This window comes from Patagioenas fasciata, chromosome 5 (assembly GCF_037038585.1).
Source record: "Patagioenas fasciata isolate bPatFas1 chromosome 5, bPatFas1.hap1, whole genome shotgun sequence".
In the NCBI taxonomy this organism is placed as follows: domain Eukaryota; kingdom Metazoa; phylum Chordata; class Aves; order Columbiformes; family Columbidae; genus Patagioenas; species Patagioenas fasciata.
The window spans coordinates 14,265,956-14,291,506 of NC_092524.1; the positions used below are offsets into that span (position 1 = coordinate 14,265,956).

Here is a 25,551-nt window from a genome sequence, read left to right on the forward strand (position 1 = left end):
TTATTCATATCTTTATAAAGAAGACAAAGAAAAAAAAAACAGGTAACACATTACATGTTATTTGTAATATAATTTAAATCCAGAAAATCTTAACACAAAATCAATAGGATGCAAAGCTCTGGAAGAGATTTTGATCCTTCATTTATATTTGATCTGCCAAAAGCAAGCAATAGTGTGAGATCCTCTGAGAAACTGCACCACAACACACTAACCCTCATAGCCCCAAAGGGTTAAAAGCAGGGCTGTCTCACAGTACACAGCCTTCTTTCACGAGGAGTTGTAGGGAAAGAATCACATTCCAAAGCCAAAACATCAAGAATGTTAGATCAATTTTAAGAAAAGAGAAAAACTGGAAGCACATGAAGGCACAGCTGAATTCGTTTGCTTCTAGCACTAATTAAGAACAATGGGACAATGGACAACCTCCTTTTATAACAGTGCTTTTTTTTTCCCTAACACCAGGAAAACCATAACAAACACTTAAAAGTACTAAAGGCCACCAAAATGAGAAAAATTGTTAATACCTGCATAGCACAGTTAATATCTGTAACTCTAAACACTACCCATCTTTTACATTCTTTTCCCTCTTAAGAGCATTTTCATGTTAATTCTAAACACTCATTTGAAACAATTCCTTCCTCTTCTGTCTTTTCCTGTTCACTGATCTCTCCTCAAGGCTGCCAACTGGCTTTTGGAGGGGTATGAATTTGCTCACAAAACCTGTAATTTTTTAACCAAAATTCCCTAAAAAAATTACATATGTACAAAACCTAATCCATGTCACTACATGTGGGCACACAATTTGTGAGTAGATACAAATGCTGAACATCAGCTTTTTTTAACTGATGTTAGTTAACTGTTAGTTAAAAATAATGATTTCTTTTAAAGGGGAATGAGTTTCATGCATGCATTTACAAATATCACTTTCATAAATCACCACCAATCTGATTTTTTATATACATACATTTACATATATATAAAATATATATTAAAAAAAAAAAAACTAACAGTTTCTGTATTGAACTTGCCTCTTCAGCGAAGAGTGTGTTTGCATAAGAGCAGCTTGGTTCATAGCCCGGATCCAGCCATTCATGTCCTCTTGGGTATCTGCACTGAAGTAGTACGTCCGCATCCCTGAATGCTCTGCCTGAGAGCCAATAACAGAATTCTTATTATAAATATATGCCCGCATACCTGTATGAACAGCCTGTTGGGGGGGAAGAAAAGAAAAAAGAAGTCAGACAGCCCTGTAACTTTCCCTGATATCTTTAAATAACCTTCCAGACTCTTTGACTTTTTCTTGAATTTTGGATACAATTATTACACTGCCACAATGGGCTGCAATGCAAAAACTCAAATAGCACTGAGTGATTTTTACTGAAATTCTTCTACCTCTTTCTCGCACTATTAAGCTAAAAGTGCAGCACTTCTTTTTTTTCAGAGTAGGAAATTCAGCTTTTAATTTTCTCTTAAAGGTATATTTAATTTGCCATAAATACCATACAAAACAAATTAAAGAATTCTCACTGAGACATACGTAAGCAAGCCAATTTTCCCAGCTCATTTAATAAAGCAATTTAATCAGACAGAACACAGACAAAAACCTTACCATTCAAGCAATTATAACTGCATACTTAAGAACTTATTATTACGCACGTTAAGATCTTTTGGTTAAAGCGTGCACTTGAACCTCTATATTAGCCACAAAATCACAAGACTTACTGATAAAGTTAGTAATCCTGATGAATTTATCATACACATAAAATATTGACAAGTATTTTTGCACACCAAAACACTCCATGAAATTCCACTGCAAACTAGAGGTATTTGGAAATTCTTCTATAAATATATTCAATACTCAAATATATTAAATATGGAAGGTCTTTGCTAACTCCAGGCTACTTGAATTTAATCAAATCTCATCCACATTTGTATAAGCAATAGTGTAGATATTACTAAGCCGCATCAGTCTCGAAACACTTCACTGTATTTCCTTAAAGTTACTTTACAGATGTGCTTTAGTTCAGCAGAGAGAGATTAATCTCCTTAGTTTCCAAAAAGCTGAAGACAGTATACCAGGTTCGAAAGCTCTCGTAATGATATTAAAACAAAATTAGTAACTTAAATTGGTTTTTATGAAACTAAACCTGTTGTCACATACAAAAGCATGAAACACTGCTGAAACAGGGCTTTTTTAAAGAAAAAAGTTATCTCAACTTTTCTATTTGGCTACATCTTATTTTAAAGCTTAAACATACTTCACAAATCTTCCCTAAATGAGTGGTCTTTTTATTTTGATGAAATCATCTCCCTCTCATTATTCCAAATAAAAAAACCACACCAGTCTACAATCATAAATGGATTCAGAAACACAGCAATTGTTTAGCCCAAACCCATCCAATCTAATTCCCTACATGTTATAATTTCAATTGTTTACCCTGAATTTCCCAAATTACCATAATCTTAGAGATTCATATGAAAAACTCTGAAGAGCAAAACACTTGCTTCCTCTTGCAGTGCTTTAAGTTTTGTGGAGAATTTACTCCCTTTCCATTGCAGCCTGTTCCTATAAATGTGCGAAATGTGGTCTTTCGCTTCAGTGCCTCAAATGAGGAAACCTCTATTTGTTCTGAGCACTGTGGTGCAGGCCCAGCCTGCCACCCCTGGGCCGGCCACCCCTGGGCCGGCCACCCCTGGGCCGGCCACCCCACCCATGGTGGAAAGCTGAGACCGCAGCAAAACAGCCAGAAAAAGGAGAAGGAAAAAGAAGAAAGGGTGACAGAGAGAAGTCCCAGACTCTCTCCTGCTCGAGAGAGTTTGCTTCCCATCAGTGTTGGCCATTAAGGGAATACAAGGTGTTTTCCTCTCCCTTTCCACCATTAGCTACCCATCTTAACACAGGAAAACAGGACTGTCGTGCATGAAACAGCAGCTCTCATCAATTATGTATTGAGGAAATATAGGATTTTTTAAAAAATATTTTCCTTGTTGAGGTATATGGGTTTGGGTTTCCTTTGTTATTTGAGGTTTGGTTTTTTTTTTTTTCCTTCATTTTGAGAGCACTACAAATGGTCAAAACAAATATGATTTAGAAGCATTTAATTCATTGCGATTTATGGTTAGCATCCAGTGCAAGAGGAGACCAAAAACTTGCAGCTCCAGATGTAAAAGGAAACAGTGATTTTAATTTAGACCTTATGAGTACAGGGATCCTTCACAGACCATGTTGAGCCCCTAGAAGATGCTGGAATTCAGAAGTGAAGTAACTCCTGCAGAAACCAACTGCAGAGACTCAGTACCACATCAATAAATGGATTTAACAGCTGAATGTCTTAATTGACCTGTAAGTCCTGATCAACATTACCCATTTGCCTTTCAGGTTCTCTTTCAGCGGTGCATGATGAACACAGCTAAAAGCATCACCTAAGAGGCTGTAGGTGAAAACGCATAAAAATGCGAAGTATGTTGTACCATTCTCCCTTGAGAGAGTGAAGCTATCACAGCCATAAACATTCATGGTTTCAGCAGGGATAATGGAGATGGCGTGTTATTATCAACAAACATGACATTCTAGAGTTCGTAATATATAAAACTGCTTAAAGGAAAATTAAAATATATTTCAGTTATTTATTAGTAGTGTGCCGTATATGCAAGAAAGCCACTTTGTGCAAATGTCCTGTAGCTGTCACTGCTAACAGACACAGAAGCTAGTGAATCTTTCTGGGTTTTTTTTAAAGCAATAGCTATTAGGACGATTACAGCATACTAAAAAGCCTAAAACACAGCACATGCGCACGTGTACACCATACACACAACAGGGAAAAAATAATACCGGTACCTATTCATGCATTCAGATGCCTTAATGTGGACAGATTGAGAAGAAAAGCAGTCTCTCTCCCATAATGCACAGAAGGAGAAACGGACAGTAAACCCCAAGAGCATACCAATAGGACAAGACAAGGACAAAAAGTTAAACAAGTTAAAATCATGAAAAGATTCATGTTTCCAAAGAAAATACTTAACAAAAGACTATACTAGAAATAACTAATGCCTAGAGCTATTACGTTCACCTACAATAATTCAAAATTCCTAGAAGAGGAAAAGACATGCTTCCTAGGGCAGAGGGACAGAGAGGGGAACAGTTTTCTAATAATTGTAATCTTTCAAAGTTAGTCCTCTCAATAAGCTCTAAAATGCAGAAAATTCTCTCTTCTCCAGAAGTTCAACATCTATGAAGCACTTATAAGGAAAATTAGAAATAACAGTCTGAGCCTTAACTATAAACACAACAGCAGAACACTGCAATCTAACTCATCTTCCACCCTCAAATAACATTTTCTTCAGAGCTTCTAGAAGTTAGAACCTTCTCTCCTCCAAATTCTAAAATGGTACCTCTTAAATTTATAGCTGAAATAGGTAAGACGTTTGCCCTTGTCCCAGTAGATCTAAGCAATGAACAGATACTTCCTTTAGTAAGTCTTAAGAGTGTCAGTAATGAAAAGATATTTAAAAACAAGCTGCAGTAGCATCTTTTGGAAGTAATCATTTGCCTGGCTTCCTAGGCTCTGAAAGCCCTCATGCTGAAAGAAATATCTCTGAAAAAATCTAAAAGGTAGCATCAAAATAAAAAGGAGTAATTTGGATCTCCAATGCTACTTCCTACTTCTTAAAGAGACATCAGAGCATCCTTTCTTGACTTTATTTGGATGCAAGATACACACACAAATACAATCATATACTTGCATACATTGTCTTTGCATGAAGTTCTATTGTTCTCTTTAGAGCAAATGTTGGTAGGTCTTCGAAGATTCTCAATTTGTATTACCATCAAATTTATATAAACAAATTTACTTTCGGTATTCTCATCTATTTTAACCCATACATGATCAATTAAAAATAGTTTTCATGATTGAGGACAATTAGGTTTATAAAGAGACTGCAATGACATTAACTTTCATAAATTGATACTGTTCATGTTTAAAAATGTTGTATTTCTAAAAAGTACAATCAATTATCTGTTAATCACAGGGACGAATTTCAAGTATGTATTAATGTTGTACAAACTTTTTCAGATTAAAATTTATTCATTGGATTTGTGCTTCCTCGCATTTGTTTCAGCAAGAAATGACTATTACAAAACACAGCAATTAGATTAAGTATCTTTAAGATGTTAGCTGCCAAACTACATATGCTGTAAGGATCCTGAGTTTTAAAAGGCTCTCACATAGCTTAATGGCAGTAGTTTACAGCTAGTCACAGCACTTTGCTTGGGACAAATAAACAATGTGAAAAATTCATCAAGTAAATACTTAAACCGGAGTTTCTAAACAAAACAATTAAACATACATACTGCTACACTTCAAAGTAGGTTTTTGAATGCATTTGAACCGCCTGCATGCGGTTCTGAAGACCTGTAATTGTTAAACACTCAGGCACAAAAGCTTAAAGCTGGGCCTTAGGACATGATGAAAGGAAAAGAATGTTGAGAACTCCATTGGTGTACATTTTAACAGTTAGCAGGGTTTAATATATATCCTAGTCACCATGTATTTTACAAACCTTCTTCTAACTGAATCATATGCAAAAAAAATCCACATCTCTGCTAAGTAAATTTCCTCCCTCTAGTTTTACAAATCAAAATGCTGAATTTTTCACTATTAGACTGCTTCCTTAGCTTCAAAAACTCATTGTTACTTAAAACAGTCATTTAAAATGGGAACCAATACCTCTATTGCAACAGGCCCAATGTAAAAAGTAACACAACACCTTCTCCCACTCATTCAGGACTTAAATGCAAAAAAGTCCTATATTTATTTTGAGCTTAATCTGCTTCTGTTTTCTATTTCTGACTGCACTAAGTCGTGAGACAGAATGTCCGTCTATGCTCTGGATATCAAAGTGTACTGAAGAGATTAGATAAAGGTAATGGCTGGTGAGTCACAGAATGCCGGCACAGCCGTGCTCCTGCTGCCATGTGCCCACAGCCATCTCTCTGACAACTGAACTTGAGTTTTGGATGGGGTCCATGTGACAGGAGTCTTACAAAATCCTCCTCCTGCCCTAGGAGTTGGTTCTAAATAAAAATGAAACTATAGCATCAAATCTGAAGCAAATCAAACACCTAAAGCAGAATTAAGATTGGCGCAACAAACTAATACATACAACAGATGTATGTTGTGGATTTTTTTATACAGATTTCTAGTATGAAGTTTATTTTCCTATCAACTCCTATTTCTATATCAGCTTCTGTCACAGGGTGCAATTTAGGGTTCTGCTTCTTAGTAATGACCCTCTGTTGAAAGTCTCAGGTTAGTGGCTCATGCTGATTTTCAGAAAAATGAATCAGATTGAAGACTTGGTAGATCTCATATAAGTATGATATCCTGAAATGAACAGAATAAGTCTGCAATTGCTTTTGAAAATGTTTAACTGTGACCACAACCATGGATTCTACTCCACAGGGAAGGAGAGGCATAACTTGGCAGTGGTAACTTGCTCGGAGCTTTCCCATAGAACATACTGGTTGGAAACCATGTGTTTCCACACACTAGGGGTTTTTCCCCCCCCCATCACTGATACTGTTAAACTAGTTAACATTCCTAGCATATATTCAATTAATATTTACAAACACCTTTTCAATAAACTAAAAAGCAGATTATTTTTTTTAAACCTAAAGCAACTCAATACTATCATGACTGTCGTTATCTCCTTCCCCAGTCTGCAGTAATAGTTATCCAAGTAGAAGCCTACAAGTCCATTGGGTGGTCCTCTTTCAGTCTGTGCTTCTTCCTAGGAAAAGTCTCTAGAAGAGAAGGGCTTGATGAATCACACTCACTAAATATTGGAGTGGAAACGTTTTTCTTAAACAAAGGTTCCTTTGTAGCTTTTCCTGCTATCTCATGTTCAACGCATTTGAAAAAGTACAATAAACATTTCCACAAAGTGCACTGGGTCTTTTTTTAAATACATTCTCCAAGTTAATATTTGTTTAATAAATTTCAAACTATTATCCACTTAAAAATAACACCCAAAGCAACAAAAGGTAGTCTACAAGTTTAAAACACCCCAAAAATCAAAATGCAAGAGAAAGTCTAAGTTGAGCATGTTTTTCGCAATTTCAGCATGGAATAGATTTTAAGAGAAAGTTTCCTCCTAGCTCACCTGAGGTATACCTGATCTAAACCTGATTTATATATTTTTTTGAGTACATAACTCATTTGCTTGATAGAAAAACAGGTTCTGCTCCAAGTACAGATAGAATTTAATTCTACAACATACACTGAGTTTTCTAAACGTTGCCTTAGTGCTGCAGCTCAGACAATCAATTGGAGTCAGGTTTCTCCACTGTTAAGAAGGAATGTACATTTGATTTTGGTTTTGTAAGTTTTTATAGAAAAGAATGTAACAGTAAATGACACTTTTTTTTAAAGTAAAAACACAAAAGCAACATCAAACTATATCAGAGTATTTTTTCTTTAAAAAATTCCATGTCACTTCAGATGATTATTGCTCCCTTCCAAAAAAGGAGAAAACAATTGATTTCTCTTTTTCCCCTTGAAATGAGGAAATTATACATCAAAAGCTACAGTGTTGTAATTTTCTAACTGTGAGAACTGAGCTGATGATTTTCTTTAAAAAAGAACACAACAAAACCCAAAGTCCACCAGCTGGCCACTCTGAGATCAAGTACCCTATAAAGAAAAAATAAAAACTTTTCTTTCAATTTGTAAGCAGTACTGGAACAACTTATCAATACCAATTTCTAATTTTAGAAATGGGATCTTCACTCACAGACACATTATTAAGCTCTAAAAGACACATACAAACTAACAGACATACGAATGTCAATTCATAAGCAACAAAACGTGCTATGCCACATTTGAACAGGTAGTCAATAAACCTGTCCACTTTTAGAAAAACATAAGAAATACAATAGAAAGGCAGATGATGTTTCTGTTTACAACATTTTTTCTAATGCAAATAAATATTTAAAAATACGATTAGCAAATAAGCTTGGTAACTGTACCTTAAAAGAAAATTTGCGATTTATGCGATCTTCAGGTCCAACTGGAGATATTACATAACTAGGCAATGGAATACTACCCAAAACAGATTCTTCTCTGCTGTCTGTTGAATGAAAAAAATAGAATCTAATTCACTGCACTTTTCAGTGCGGTACCTATACATCCTCCTTTATGGACACACAGACAACTAGCATTAAGCAGAAAGAAGAGCAGTTCAGACTGGGTATACAGAAAATAATTTCCCCCATGAGGACAGAGCAGTAGCAAAACAGGCTGACCAGGGAGGCTGTGCCATCTCCATCCTTGGAGGTTTTCAATGCCTGACTGGACTAAGCCCTGAGCAACCTGCACTGTCCCCTTCCCCTGCTTTCACTGGGGAAGGGGAGACGGGTGGGGGAGAGTTTGAATTTTTCAAGTTCAAACAGAAGAATACGCTTTGGGAATAAATCTTATTGTGACAAATGAACTTGAACAGGCTGCATAACATGATGGACGCTCCATTTAGCATTCTACATCTAGGCTAATTGCTACAATTAGGAAAACTCTAACTGCTGGCTCTAAAGCGATCAGCAGCAGAAATGCAGCACCTAGAAATAGGAATTCAAGTTACATATTCTGTAATGCTTTTTAAAAATTGTAACACACTGCACAATATTCAAAGCTTCAAAGTAAACTTAGGCTGAACTAGGAATGGCGTGGTATTACATAAGATCACATCTAACCATTTTTGGTAGAAATACTGGATTCAGAAGTTCAAACTCTTACATTGTCTCTTAGATTGAAGCTGCATCAGTGCCCTGGTCTGGCCGTAGTACGTTCTCAAAAAATGAGCTGTCCAAGCACAAACAAGTAGGTAACACAACGCAGGGATGGTATACATCTTAAACTGGTATTGCCGTCAAATGTTTTGCAACATAAACCTTGGCGTATATCAAAGATAAGTTATGTGACAAAAGATCGTAGAGCATCCCCTTGTTCCCTAACTCTAGCCTGAAATTCACTGCACATTAAAGACATACCGATAAGTAATTGGTTCATAATGCATGTTCTCAGAATACCTCACTATATATGAAGAGTTCAATTCCTTCATGTTTGCAATGTGATTTGAACAGGTGAACTGTTACAGACTAACTCAAAAGTGCTAGTATCTACTCACCTTTGTAGTAAAACAAGCAATAATCAGCAAGCACAAACCATCTTCTTTTCCATAATCGCATTCCAGAGCTATCCTGAAATGCAAGAAATGTGATAAACTTTTTATTTAAGTTAACAGCTTATTATACAATGCTGTACCAGTGACTAGTTTACCAGAAGTTTGCCAAAATATGGTATTAATTGCAAAAACAAGTGGCTTGTATTTTAGCAAAATATTATGTATGAAGAAAGAGGCAAAACATCCAGTTATAAAATAATCAGGGTAAAATATTCAAACTGCTAATTTTCATTAAGTAATTACACTCGCATTCCAAATAGCATTCAGATTAACCTTATACACAACCAATGCATATTTTATCTAGACAGTTTTATCTTGTAATAAAGAAACAAAGCAGGCATCTTGGATGGTACAAACTCCAACAAGGAATGCTTGTAGAACAAGATGAAAATCACTACACAGCTGTGAAGTACAACCTTACATTTCAGACAATGATCCCCTATAATTCTAGAGTCAATTTCCCATATGTCATTCATGCCTACAATGTAATTTAATCAAATGTTCCTAGGGAAATAAAACAGCGTGCAAAATGCGCAAATTTTAATGAACTATAATAAAATATGCCTGTAGAAATACAAGTCTGTATCTCTCTATACAATATATATCACCTTGTCAAAATGAGTAATATTTACATTGAAATTAATTTTAGAAGCTTGTAAAATTGCCAGACTGTAACCTAAGCAAGTCCAACTTATTGAGCTGAGGTAGGCTTTGATGTGACCAGCAGCAGAGAGTATCTTCCGGCTTTAAGTGCTTCCAAGTAGTGGTAAGGGGACAGAAGGAAACAGCTAGTGGAACGTTGTATATACTATTTCCCTTCTTTCTGCAGTCATATTAAGCAGGCAAGGACTTCCTTCCCTTTCTTTCTTCATGCTTCAATGCTGTCAACACATACTGTGTCTGAGTTGTGATTATATCCTGAAAACTAATGGAATTGGGTAGTAGATATCACCAGAGCTGATGGCAGAACACAGCCCTCCATGCAGGAGGAAGCAGATGGCTGGCAGTAATTTCACCATCCTGTTTATGTAGAATCGTAACTGTAAGCCTTAGACTTAGACTAGCTGCGGAATCTCTGGTGATAATCAGATGGACGCTGACTGCCAAATTAGAAGCAAGGAAGTATTCTCATACAACAAATAGCTTCATTTACTTTTTGCACTCAGGACGTGTTTCTGTCAGTTTAAGAGTTCAAGATGCAGCAGCTGTAAAACTCTGTTTTCTGGATGAAATCCTATAATTCAGCCTTTGCTTGGACAGTGGTCTTGGTGACAGTGATGTATGGTGAATGGTTTCCTGTCTCCCTTCATTTTGTCCCTAACACTTCTGGAGAACAAAAGGCATATGAGTTGGAATTAAGCCTTTGATCAGGGTATAAGTAAACAGATGGAATGAGGACTTCACAGTCATCCTTGGGTTTATAGTGTGTTCTGAGGGAGACTGAGATCATCATGGCATCAAGGCAGCAGGATAAACCAAGGAAAATAAACAGATTTAAAGAACTGAGTGATCGCCTCAACATTTAACCATGGTGGCAATGCATAGGTAAAACTTGTTTTTCACACTTGTTGAGCAAAAATCCCTCATTACAGAAGCTTGTGGGAGTACCCAACGCTGCCTTGCATTGCCAACATGCAAACTTCTGGGTTTTTTTAGTTACCTAGAAGGCATTTATGTCTACTTGATGACTGTTTTGAAGTACATGAACACAAACAGATGATTAAATGCATACCTGCTTGTGCAGCCAGCCTCTTACTATAACAGGAACGTTGGGATTCCTTCTGATAGCTTGTTCCCTCTTTCCAAAGCTATGAACTTTGTTTCCAGCCTTCACAACCTGTAAAGAAGTATAATGCAGCAGTGGTTTCTAAACTGTACTGAAATTCACTTCATATTAGAAATAACCTCACTGAATAAACTCACACTTCATTACACATTAACAAAGAATTTATAGCATTTTCAAGGGCAAGTAAATAGGCAATGATATTTCCAACATAGTAAAGTCAATCTCCAGCTTCCATCAACACATCAGTGCCAGGACAGTCTGCCAGCTTCCAGTTGAACAGCAGCCCTGGTGACTTAAGCCTGAAAGGCAGAACTGCTGCAGTTTTAGTGTGCTTGGGAAGGATTTGAGTGCACTACAAGAGCTGCATGCAAGTCGCTCTGCAACATCATACAAGTCTCTTACACACAGAAGACTTTGTGCACGTGAATCCTACTCTTTCTCTTAATTATTTGTGGGGGGTGTGTTTTTCTTTTTTTTTATTTGTTTTCTTTCCTGTTTAAAATCAAATAACCTTGATAGCTTGGACTTTGACCCTGCAAACGAAAGGAGAAGAAAGAGTGACACTGCTGAGGAAGAGACCTAGACAGCAGTAAGTACTAACAGAAATCACAAGGACTAGGGAATCATTTGTGTTTTACTGCAACCTCCATTTTGACTCACATAGGTGAAACTACTCCAAAAAAAAAAAAAAAAAAAAAAAAGGAAAGCTTATCAGCCTGTGAAAAAGAGAGTGAGAATCTCTGGATCTGCTTGTTCTTATCCAATCTCAGCACAGTTTGCTACTGCAATTGCTTTAGGAACCTGAGGTGCCCAAACCACCCTTACAGTTGCTCCCAACTTCTCCAAGGAAACAGCTGCCCAGATTCATTGCCTCCTTCCTACAACACCTGCTTTGTTTGAATCTTCTCTCAGCTGGTCAGGGTACTGATGCTTTATCAGCTGCAGAGAAACAGCAGCTCTGGAAATGAGTACATTTCTCATACACAACGGACGACACCATGAAAATATTTCAGCATACCGCTTCTGCAAGTCAGGCGACATCTGGACTAGAAGACAGCACATATAACAATATAAAATGAATTCTGTTAATTTTGAGGCCAGGTTTTACCTGTCCACACTAAATGTCACATATTTCAGTAGGCATAAGCATACATCTTAATGCAGAATTAAGATAATAGCAATAATCAGTAAAAAATAAAAATCCACATTTTCTTTGGTACCATAGCATATAAAGCAGCAATGCAGATTTATCTCCTGTGAGGTGATAGCAAAGGGCAGAGTTTACTAGGCAGTTTCTCCGAGGCCTCTTTACCAGGAAGCAGCACACCGCTTTCAGCCCTGCTCAGAAGTCAGGTGAGCTGCATGTCACAGTCATTTCTAATGCGTTCAGAAGAATGTCAAGCCTGGGCTCTTTCCTAGGAGAGACACCTCACCTGGCACCTCTGTGAGGGTTTGCACAAGACCCACCCGCGGCCCCAGGCAGCAGCCCAGAACAAACCCAACAAGGCAGGCTGCAAACAGCAAGAGCTTTCTGAGCAGATGTAGCCACCACTTCGCTGGCAATAACCAGCTCACGTCACCGTATCAGGCAGGTGAGGATGGTGTCACCAGGATCTCGCAGCCCATTTCTTCACCATATCTGCGCTAACAGGCTGCAGAGTGGCAGCTCTGTGCAAACACAGTGTGTCCATTATAACCACATATCCCTCGCTACTCACTCACAGACCAACAAGTAGCAAGTCTGAGACTAAAGGAAGAAATAACATTATGCATTTTGTGTTTGCTACTGAAAAATATTCCAAAAGATAACTCGTGAACCTGTGTTCAAATATCACTTTAAATGAACACATGAAAATGTATCATGAGGACAGCCAAGCTCTTGATGATCCTCTCATCATCAGGCCAAGCCATATATACTTTTTCTTAAGAAAAATGAGAAGTAATCGATTCACTCAAGATTTTAAAAAACTGTTGGCAAATGTTACACGCAACAGCTACATTACAAGGACTGACAAATAATGAGGCTCAAACTGTTTCAGGCTCTGAAAGTAAAAAAATCTATGCTTTGCACCTGAACAGAAATCAATTTACAAGATGTACAGAATTTAGTTTTCTTTCTTTGATTTACCCTAGGAAGGGTGGAAGAATGGAGGTACAGTTAAAGTATAGCTGATCTAGCCCAACAACTGGGTTTAATTTTATTATTTTTTTATCAGATCCCCTGTCAATGATCAAACACTTTGATTCTCTGACCTTATTTAATTAAAAAAAAGCAGACCACAATAGAAAAGTCATCCTTGGACTTGGTAAAAAGACCAAACAATTTCTATTATACAGAAGGGGGAAAAGTTTTCCTAAAGCTGTGTATTCTATATATATAAAATACCAATAATAGAAACAAAACCAATAACTTAATGGGCTTTACATAGTTAAAATTTTCATTTAATCTGCAGCATCAATCATCTCTGCTTTCGAATATAACAAAGCATAATAGATACTGAATGTCATCTCTTGCTTCCACTGGCTAGAATAAAAAAATAGTTTAAAAGAAAAGGTATAGTTTTAAAAACTATTTGTACTGCTGTAGTCTTTTCCTAACTTAAAATATTCTGATATCATTGTCGTATGTTGAAAAATGCAGGTCAGTGCAGCTGCCCATGTCTCTAAAGACAAAGAAGTCACTTTTGATTTCAGTGCATTTGTTACGTTGGTTTGTTTGTGAATAACTCATAAGACTTTGCAAAAAAATTCAAAATGTCAAGAGCCAAAATATTCAAATTCATTTTCATCATGGTGTCATCTTTTTCCTTACAGTAGCCTCTAGCTGAGGAGGAAAATTGGTAACTTAATTATAAAATGCAATTATGTTTTTATCTAAAACTGGACAGTCACCAAAAACGTTAACTGACTTTTACTTGGAACAGATTTCCTAAATAGCAAAGGGGAAGACAGTCTCTTGGCAAAAATACGTGTACGTATACAACACAGAAGAGAATACATAACTTTCAACCTACATGGAATTAAAAACCAAACCAACCAAACAAAAAAAACCCAGCCCACAGAACCCCCACGTGTTTAATTCTAAGTCAGAAACTCTTCTATTCAAAGAAATCTCAGTGTTTCACTAAAAAATTAACCCATGAAACCTTTTGGTATCTCCAAGACAATTAGACAAAATCCTTATTTTTCAGACAGGAGAAACTGAAGCTCTCAGAAATTCCTGTTCTTCCTATTGAACACTCATCTGCAGCTGCCCTGAACCAAAGCCTGTGTCCTGCACTCCAGCTCCAGCCAGTCTCGCAGAGCTGGCACCGTCACACACCTGTCACCATTGCCTGTTTCTCTCACCTGTTAGACATGTTCTTTATTTTCTTGTAATCCTCACCAGTTTGTCTTTGAAAAATACCAGCAACTATCAGTGTCACCAACAATTCAATTACTTCTCTTACGCGGAATCCATCCAAAACACATTCACAGACCGTAGATAGCAATAAATACACTATAGCACCATTCTTTGTGCTTTCAACTTGGCCAAAGTACCTTGTAACACAGGAACATTTACAAGCTTCCATTCACACCATCACATGCTTTAACAGACTAAATTCCAAAGTACCTTACTCTCCAACTATAACAGTCTTTATTCCTCCATACCCTTCATTTGTAATCAATATAAATGGCTTTTAAATATGGTTAATAATGGAACTGAATTGGCTATGAACAAGCAGATCTTTGGGACAGAGAACTATTGTGGTTTATCAGTGTTCCCTTTTGCTTTTTAGTCCCACAACTCCATACCCCTCAAATTTCAAAAGGAAGGGTAGGCTGTGTTGCTCTAAGTCTTCAGATGATTTCTTCCGAAAGTGCCAGCATCGAAATGGTGGGGCCTGCCCCAAGAATCTATATGCACTTCTGCAACACCACCCACCTCTGGCGTCTTACAAAAGGAAGCCTTATATATATACACACATCAGTGCACAATGACATTTTGGTAAGCATAAGTCTCATTTTGGCTTTTTTCTTTTTCTTCTTTTCAACATGCTGTTCTTTTTGTACACTCTACAACTGACATTGTTGGTTAGAACATGTGAAACTCTCTTTCCAAACAATTACTTTTTACTTCAGAAGTTTTATCCAATCCAAATTCAACAAGCAAGCCAGAAGTCTTCATCTCTTTCATCTTGAACTGCAAACGATCAATCTGCTGCAGAGTTGGCAGCTTACCCTCCTCCTCTGCCCCAAATGTAGCAATACTTAGTTGTCCACTTTCTGCAGAAGAATCAAGTGAAAAGCCACGTACCTGCACTTTCTGTTTTGGTAGTATTTCAATGAGCATAGCTCTATCCAAAAATCAATTTGAATTTGGCCAGGATTCCAACATGATACCTACACTGTTCTGTGATTGCATTTAGAGCACAAAATTATGAAAACATTTCATAAAATATAATAATTTGCTATGGGTAGCTAGAGGCCTTTGCCATGACAAACAGAACATGTATTTGGCTTCATGACTGTGTGTCAAGTCTATGAGAACTTACTCTGAAAGAATGACTATGGAATTCATGGAAGAAAACATTTAGAAAGGATGTTAAAATCTACTTTCAATATGCCAAAAGTCAATTTCAAAATGGAGGTTATTCACTCCACAACCTTTGTCCTCATTGCTAGTTCGCTTGAATTAAATTTGTGTTAGGTTGTGAAGGAATACGACAGAACTTCTGACCCTAGAAAACGAAAGGAGTGATTTCAAGTCTGGAAACACATGCAATGATGAAACAAAGCATATCTAAGAAAGATGTTGGCTCTCTTTCGTAACGAAAACTTCAGTAAAGTATTTACTGAAGGCCCACATCAGGATGGATCTCATACAAACAAACTTGGTGGAGGAGGAAACACAGGCAAGCCCTCTACAAGAGCTCTATCCAAAGTCCAAAGATGTCACATATTAAAAAAATGCCACACCTGGGAGTCTGCCAGAAGACTGAGTGGCGACACTTACCCTGGACTGCAAACAAAATAGAAGCAGAAACTAAAAATAGATAAACTGAAGCCTGGGGAGGTGATTCTGGATGTTCTCCAAGCTGTGATGGAAAAAGCATCACCCTCACCTTTAGCTGTGTGCCTCTCACATCTCCAGTGAACTCACCTCTAGCACGTGGGTGGTCCTGTAAGTTGTACCTAATCACCACTTTTGATCTCAGTGTTTTGCAAAGCCTGATTAGATCAGAGCAAACTCGTGACAAAGGGAAGCAGCAGGAGCAGGTGATAGAGGACACACACTTCTTGGCAGAAGTGTGATCCTGGGTAAGTTAAAGCCAACTGTGTCACTGGAGAAATCCCCAGCTCAAAGGAGAGTATCAGGTCCCTATTAAATTTGCTGGTTTTAAGAGTGAAAAATTAGCCTTCTGCCTCTAATGTTTGCTTTAAAAAAATCAGAACAAGGAGGATAAATGCAGTAAACACAAATGCTCAAGCACTTTGGTAAATTCGACTGTTAAAATGTCAAAAAGAAATGCATCAAGTAATGCAAGTAACCTCCTAAGTTTACTGTTTTCAGTGATAAACTCATCTGACACTTTGAGGATGAAAGTACTCTTGAGATTTGATACATGACAATCTTTGTGTTGGTCCAATGACCCATACACTTCGGATCTAAAAAAATAATTTTAAAAAAATTTTGTAGCTTTTCATGAAATTGTTTTCATCTTCTCCAATATTCACTCAAGCATACAAAAACATTAGAAAATTATTTTAAGTGATTCCAACTCAACGAAATATCTTTGCAACTAACTTGGTAAAGTCTTCTTCAATTCAACTACTTCGCAGGTTTCATACTTTTGCATTTAAAAAAAAAAAACTTGAGAAGTCTAAAAACTGCAGGCAAACTTAAGAAATCTATCTTAGCCCTGCTAATGCTTCCAGGTTTCTGTTTTTTGTTGTTTTTTTTTTTTCCTTCTTTTTATCCATGCCCCTCTCATTCTCACTGTACTGGAATTTATTGTAAGGTCAAAGAAGCATTTAAACAGTTGGAGACACTTCAAGTACAGCACTTAATTATATTTTGTGCAATAATAAACACAGGCCCTTCGTCAATGTCAAATAATGGATTTTTCTATCATTAAGCATTCTGTGTGTAAATTCGGCATCTACACTGTTTGTGCACTCCAGTGATGGCAAAAAAGGACCCAAGTTGTTAGTAAGAGGAGGAAGAGCAGTAAGCTTTGATGGAAAAGCAAGAGCTGCAAACTACAAATCCTGGTGTTCTGCAGCACTTTTTGCCACATACACTGAACTATCAAAAGACTTGCTGGAATACTAGTGTTACATAGACGTACTTCCATTCTTAAGAAGCCTCTCTTATGTGTCACAACGATCACTATTTTTCAATTTATCATTCAACACTATCATGTGGGTATACAGTGCTCCTGTGTTGTAAAAAGGTTTTTGCTTGGGTGGAAGACATTACCTCTTCTTTGAGGCAGATTATTAGACTTCTAGGCTAAACCCACGGCCCTGTTAAAATCAGCATTAAAAGAGTATTGGATTTTAAGCGAGTGAAATTCTAATCATCAAGCTCAAATAACAGCCTTTTTCCTTTACCTTAGAGACAGGTTTTGTATCAACAGCAGATGTAGTTACCGCAGTGGACGTTTCACTGACCATGCTTGAAGGTCTTTGGTTTATTTGTTGCTTGGACATAGATGAATTCTGTCTAGAAAACAAACAAAAACAGATAATCTAAAGCACATTGTTTCAAACAGTCAGCTTTGCCTTTTTATGTATAAGACTCACAGTGAGCAAATGAATGTCAGTCTAGTCAAACATTTCCCATGAATCTGCAATGTCCTTTGCACCATCCCTGTTATTGCAATTTCAGGTAAGATGCTGCCAGACACATCTGAAGATTGGTACTTGCCAACATAACAGGAGAAAGAAACCTGCCAAATTGTCTGCAAATCCAACAGAGAACCAAGCTGTAACAAAGAGCACTTGGGGAAGATAAAGCCAACACGAGAAACTAAATTGTGCCCAATTTAGAGGCCTGGCTGCAAACATGTGGGAGAGCCAGTGCTGAGGAGGGAACCACTGGAGTCAGCACTTCGCAATAACAGGTTTCTTATTTAAAATCAAAGTGAGACTAGTCTACTGTGAGATCTTTCACTAACTTAATGTGAGATCTTTGAATCTGCCCAAAATATGATTCATACTACAATATTAATTATTAAAATACCTTTTAAGTGAAATGGTGCAATTCCTGGCAGATACCGTTAGAAACAGGTAACTTCTGAGTCATACTAAGATTCAAGAAATCTTGATAACTAGCTCAGATGCAGATACCCATTTAAAGAATAAGTGAGATCAATCCTTCCGTAAGAACCTGTTTAACGAGTAAAAATTCAGTACAGATGCCCAGATGAAGAAATGAGAGGATAAACAGAAGTGCAAAATCTTGTGGAATCCCATATGCAGGTTGCAAAGAGAGGCCTCAGCAGCCAAGCTCAACACCAACTTGTGATTCAGACCCACAGGTGGTATTTAAAAAAAAAAAAACACACACACATTAACAACATTGTTTAGCAAATTGTATTTCAGGAACAATTAGCAATGCAGTCATATCGGAACAAAAAATATGAAGCAAACTAGTAACAACCTACGTTTTTCTTTTTCCCATCTCAGTAAGTCACCAAAGCCATTTATTTAAAAAAAAAAACAAAAGACACACAAGTCACACCAAACATTACCATTGCTACTATTGAAATTCAATCCAATTCTAAACACAATAGAGAACAGAGTAATTCTGAGCAGTCATCACTCTTAAGAACAGAAAAGAATTTGTGATTGTAGTAGCTCAACGCAAGGTTTAACTGAGGATAAGGTGTTTGCCACTATTGCTCTTCCTCGGCTACAATCTGAACAATTATTACCTGTTCAAAAGCTTTTATAGTTGATTTGGTGTCAGGGAAAGCACATTTTTCCATTTGGAACATACAGTTTCAATTAAACTTGCATGGAAGTAACAGAAATTTGATGCCATTTGCTTTATGTCTTGATTATCTGGAAGAAATTCCTTCTTTCTAGCTTTTTTTTTTTTTCCACGTCCAATACATGAGAACAAACTATGGCAAGTCCCAAAAATCCCTGGCCAGCCTTTAATGCATAAGAGTTTCATCACATCAGTTGGAGCCACTTCGCCTCACCTCTTATGGACCAGGTATCCTACTTCAGCATTTAATCAGCTTTAGGAATATCCAGTTTCAGCAAAGAGCAGATTAAGATACTTCCTGTATATAACGCTGCCCAACCAAGCTATTTCTGTTCATCAGCCAAGTCTCATCACCTGCTTTTGACTCTGTGCTCACTTGTTCCCTTTCCACTCAAAATTTCAAAACAGGTAGAAAATCCAGTCTTACAATGTGCCTCCACTAACTTGCAAAAGCATCTTACTTGCTTTTTCCTAATATTTACTTATCAAAAAGGTTCAATTTCCCTGCTCGAGGCAACTAAACAGCGAGTAGGCATTTCAAGAAGGGAGGCAGGCTCAGAGACATGACTGTCTCCTACACTGACTCCTCAACAGGAATCCGAAGCATTAGATTTGGTATCATTAAGAAGGCCACTAGAAATTAGTCATAAGTATGAAAATAAAACACATCCAAGGAAAATGTTTGGCTTTAGAAGACACAGACTTTCTCTTCATCCCTTGAGGTTTGGATTCTCCACAATGTCCACACCACAAACTATTGAGTTCTAAACTGTAGGACAGTCACACAATACACATTGTTTTCCAGATACTCACTGAGGTGAGGATAGGGGAAAGGAGGAGGTAGAGGTAAGAGAACACATAACATACATACTCAGAAAATCTGTAGGCTTTTCAGACTAGAGATAATCTGATTAAATTAGGTTTCTTCATTTTACAGAGTAGCTATTTCATAGAGAACTAACTTCTTCAGGAAAGACAAAAGTGAAAAAAAAATACATTAGGAATTAACAAATAGGAATTAATCTCTCCAATAAAAACATTAATATGGCAATTGAAATAACCCCAGGGAAACAGCTTTAATCTACAAATCATGGTTGACAAAGTCAGATTAAACAGATATTTACTATTCCACAAGATACTGTTTCACAGTAGGTTAAATGCACTGCAGTTAAAAAAAATAAAAATTAAAGAGGATGATAAGCTTCACACCTTTAACAAGACCATCACTATCAGAAAACTATAGTACAATACAGAACAATAAATGCATAATTCCTAAGAACTTATAATTTGGCCATTTAGCGATTTCTCTTCCACTTGCTACTGAAAACCATCACTGCCAATAAACCAAGCTTTCCTTTTCTAATAGTACCAACGATACCAACCAATAACAAAGTTCAACTGGGAAAAGAAGAAAAATCTGGGGTTTTTTAACTTGTGAGGTTGTTGCCATGTGGAAGAATACTCATCAGTAAAAGAGGCCGTAAGTCCACCAAAAGAGAAAATACAGTATTAAAAAAATGCCTTTGGCAGCAAACACTGGTGATTCAAACTTCCTGTACCTGAGATGTAACAGAAAACACCAAACAACACTGAAAATTAATTTAAGTACTCATACATAGTATGTCAAAGATAAAACAGATCTGCATGAAATAAGACCGTAAGGAAACTCAATTATTCAAGTCTCTTACTAGCTAATTAATATTCTCAATGTTTTAAAAGCAAATATAAATATGCAGAATTACCTGAAACATTCCAGCATGTTAATGGAGTTAATGCTGTCCTAATAGTGTTTACAGATTCATCTTCGAAAACAAGTGACTACAGCATTAACTGTGCATTCAGAAACATTAGTTCAGAATTACTATTACCAGAGACATTGAATAATATCTGTTATTCAAGACAGCCCACTCTGTCTCCCCAGTGTTGTGTTTTGTCTGTTTGCAGGACGGTTTCCTTACTGCCTCCCCAGGTGTGTTTACACAGGCGGAATTGCAGCATGTACATTCACAGCCCCAGTGCCTTGTAAATCTTTTTAAAATATGTGAAAATAACCCTAAATATAGTATCTCCTGTCAAGCAGCTCCTCGCTCTTCTTACATAGTGCTAGTACGTCTACAGAAAACACATTTACCAGCTAAAAGAATTACATGCTCAATACACAGTTTATTAAAAACCCCCAACACTGAACAACACAAAAAAATTATTACACCAGTAGCCCATATTGAAAATGCAATACTTACAAGACAACACATTCCTTTTCTCTAAAGGATCATAAAGATTAGTCAACTTAAAGATCCACATTCATACCAGACACTTTGAAAGTTCATTTTGTTGAAACCAAACACGACACAAGAACATCCTGTCAATCTAGTTTTAATACTAATCAATGTCCTCTTCAGCTAGATAAAAATTAACCGTCCTAGTATTTCCATACATGCAAACATGGCAGATGTTTATTTTGGGACTGTTTTGGTTTCCTCCTTTCTCTCTACCTGATATTTTTGCTGCTATAGTAACCAAATGCAATAGACAAAATAAGATGGCTTTCTCTCCCCAGAGGTGATACACGGCTTTGCAGTTGCACAAAAAACAGGCAAAAAAAGAGGGTAACACTCACTGGATTAAGCTCCCAATACATACAGACATATTTTATACATTTCCACATTTAAAGTAAAAAAAATATAAGACACAACACAACACAAACTACTATCTTCTCATTTGCAAATGTAATACTATCACAAATACATTGTAGAACTTATAACACAAAACTACTGGTGTTTAGCAACAGATGCAATTAAATACACAGCTGTCAGTTATTTGAAGAATAGTTATTTAAAGAAAGGTAAGACAGGAGAATTCTAAACATTATGTACATCTATCCTAAGTAATTCTGTCATAGAGAAATACGCATATAATTATATGGTTAAACTAAATTTAACACTTGTCCAGCAGCCTTAACCTTAACACACTTTTCTACTGATTGCTTAGGAAAGGTCCGATTGGGGATTAAGGGTTGATTAAGAACATGAAAGTAAAGCACAGAAATTAAGATATCGTTGTTGAATGGAGAGATGCTACCAGAGGGACTTCCCATAAAACCAAGATGTTCAAACTATTTAGAGGTAATCCTGAAAACTGTGAGGTGACAGAGGGCAAAAATTCATCTGGACAAAAACTGAAATGCTGACATCAAGAGATAGAAAAATAAACTTCAGATATGAGCAACCATGGGATAAGATGCCAAACTGCATTCAGTGTCGACAACAGACAACTAATTCAAAGAAGGCAGAAATTAAAAATATCTCCGCAGCTTTTATCATGCAAAACAACACTAGCAATCTGAGAAAAAGATATTTTTTTAATCTTAGTAGAATGACCAGCAGCAGTCAAAGTATGTTAAGAATTATTAGGAAAGGATTAGAGAAGAAAAAGTATAATTATATTATTATTGTTATTAAAAAAAAAAGGACTCACACATTGCATTCACCTATAATCAATCACTCCATCAGATAAAATACAAATCTAAGCCTCATACCAAAAAGCAAACACTCAGGCAGGGCCAGTGACAGGTACAGAACACACATCCCACACACTGAGTGACCAAAGCTTCTAAGCTGGGAAAACAGATTGAGACATGAGGATTTGACAGTAGTCTCAGCTAACAAGGAATAAGTCTCAGGAAATAAGGAATTATCACTGCTTCTCAAAAAAAAAAATCTGAATAAGAACACCTTTAGGAAGAAGGAATAGCATAAGGATCATAAGGTAATGTAATATAATTTAAAAGCTCCAGGTAACAGTCTGTTTTTATCCTCCAGTTACAATGGAGTTGAGGAAATGAGATTTTGGCTTAAAAAGCAAAATTGATGTGATATTGTTTAAAAGGGGAACTGCTTTGGGAAAAGACTAGTGAAATACAGTCTCAGCCTTCTACAGAAAGTATCCAGCTCTCATTTAGATTAAATAAGGCAGGGTGTCTAGTTCATAACTGACTCATAATCAAGCCAGGATTTATTGACATCATTTTCCGAAACTTCTTTTCAAATCTTCTTGCCAGAACATTGCTTCCTGGATGAGAAATGGCCAGAGCAGTCTGTACATTCATCATTTCTAGATTACTGTAAATTACTTTTCTGATATTAAATGTGTCCTTTTAATAGATAGATTTGTTGTAGCCTGTACCAGTTTGTGCTTACTTCTCCCCACTAGCTCCCAGTCAACATCTGGTGACAACTCCTGGCTTTGGCCCTAATCTTAAATTAAAATCAACCCATAAGTAATAAATCACATCACAACTGCAATAAAGAACAAATTGCCATTTATTAAACCCTTAGGAGTGCTACTATTCCAGACAGGATCCTTCAGCTATCAAAAAACTACTCTTGGTCAAAAGGATCCCATGATGGAAAGTTTCCACAGACCATGCGAATCCAGAGAGTGTCTTTCTGACTGCGTCCTGTCTGCGAGTCATTTCATCACCAGGTACAATCTACAAAGAGATACAATCTGCAACACTGATTCCGAACAACACCAACTCCATACAAACCCCTGATGCTGAGGGAAAAGAACTGAAACCACTGCATAGCACTATTACAATTCCTAGGCCTACAGACAGCTAGGTGCTCACACCTCCTTTGGTTTCAGCGGAGACATCCACGTATGTCAACAGTGTCGTTTGACAAGAACTCAGGTATGACTGTGATGAATACCACCCGGGTAAGACTTGCACTGTCGCACAGAAGCAGTGTAGAACTCAGGAAACCAGAACATCCCACACACTTGAAAATTAGTTCTTTAAAGTAATTTGAACGGATATACTAAACCCACCTGATTTTAAAAAACACTCTGTATGTACTTCAGGTCAATAATGAAGCTTAGAAAAATGTTCTCGCAAAGGCTGTTTCCTGAGCAGTCACTACAAATATATACTCTTCTCTATATTCCTCCAGCCATTCTCCCTTTTACAATAAAAACCACCTATCTCTATTAATTCTACTACATTGTAAAATCTTTTTCCCTGCTTTTGATACCATCTATCTCAGTTCTACAAATTGAAGTCTAGAGATGACAAGTTATGGTGGTTCATCTGATTGCCCTCCAAATAAACACCCTCATTTCTCTTCCAAAAGAGTTTCTAACGTACACAAAAGGTCACTAAAACTATGTGCCACCAGCAAGTTGTTCTTTCAGTTCTGCTTTTAATATTTTACCTGCTACTACAATTGAAAGACCAAAAATAGTCCAGGGTAGTGTGACTAACCCAGGGAGGCACTCCAGGGAGTTCTGGCCAAACACCTATTTTCCCTTACACATGTGCAAATTTTCTTTATATATAATTTGAGCAAACCTTTACAACAGATGAAATAAAAAAATCAATTAGCAGATTGAAGCTGGAACACAGATGTACAGTGGCTATTGTCTATACCGTCTCTGAGATCTTCTCCATTGCAAGACACCTGTTCTTGCTAAATGACTTGGAGCAGCTTGTTCACACACTTGGATCAAGCCAAGACCTTCCTGAGCAGCAAGCCACCACATACCAAGTAAAGCCTGGGGTGACTTTCAGCTTTGTTGCCATCCGACAGGCTTTATAACAAATCACAAGGCCTTTCCCACACACTGCAAAATACATTCAACCTTCTACTTCATGCTGGTTCTCAGCAGAGGCCTTCACACAGGGATTGGCCCTTGGATGTGCTGTGGGCTTGGGAGAGAGCAGCTGTTCAGTTATTTTGTTGGGTTTTTATTGTTATTGTTGTTTCGTTTGGTTGGTTTATTGTTTAAACCATGAGAAGTACTTCTCAGGGCTGTACCAGAAGCTCTGAGCAGGGGGTTGTTCAGTCATGCTCTACTTCTCCTTTCCTCTCCACATCCACAACAGAAGACATGGCCAGAAAAGCCTCAGCCTCCTGGGAGTCTTGCATGGCCCTTCTCTGGGCTTCATTTTTCTTAATGCTATACTGCTCTAAATGAAATGTAAAGCAAATTAAATATCACATAATTTAACAGTGTGTTCACAACGGTGGTAGCCATACCAGCCACCACAGCATGGTGCCCAACCTCTGCGATGCATGAAGGGCTTGAGGCTGCTCAAACAGCGTCGGAAGAGTAGGCTGGAAAAGGAAAAGCTATCTGGTGATGTCCCATTTTTCTCCTCTAGAGTGGTTTTGGAAGTGATGTAGAACTTTCCCCTAGACTCTGGCTAGGGAAGATATCCAGTCATCCCATGGCAGTGGGGACTCCAGGAGCAACCAAACATGCGGCAATGACAACAGGACCAGTTAAACCCTACAGTGAAACAGGGAGTGATCCAAACCAAAGACAGGCCCAGACAGACCAGTTTGAAACACATGCTTTTTTTTTTTTTTTTTTTAAATCAGACAATTAGGAAAAAAAATATGATGGAAACTAATATCTATGATTCTATTTCTCTAGGATAAATTGAAGAATATCTAATCAAAACTTTTTTAATAAATACCAGCCCAAAACAGGGAACACAGAAAATCTAAAACATAAGAAAATCAAGGAATTACAATGGAAACGATAA

General features: G+C 37.2%; 1 protein-coding gene across 14 annotated transcripts in view; it reads right to left on the minus strand.

The window, feature by feature from the left end:
- Nucleotides 1–25,551, minus strand: part of PLEKHA7 (pleckstrin homology domain containing A7) — a 156,488-nt gene that overhangs the window by 41,228 nt on the left and 89,709 nt on the right. For 12 of the 14 annotated variants that reach the window (XM_065838381.2, XM_071808940.1, XM_065838379.2 and 9 more), the window contains 5 exons: nt 17,621–17,732; nt 10,970–11,074; nt 9,181–9,253; nt 8,027–8,127; nt 1,029–1,207 (listed from right to left, as the gene is read on the minus strand). In XM_065838381.2, coding sequence (XP_065694453.1) covers nt 1,029–1,207; nt 8,027–8,127; nt 9,181–9,253; nt 10,970–11,074; nt 17,621–17,732 — 570 coding nt within the window. Of the gene's footprint in view, nt 1–1,028; nt 1,208–3,838; nt 7,996–8,026; nt 8,128–9,180; nt 9,254–10,969; nt 11,075–17,620; nt 17,733–25,551 lie in introns of those variants that run through there. The other 2 variants (XM_071808939.1, XM_071808944.1) reach the window with 2 other exon arrangements.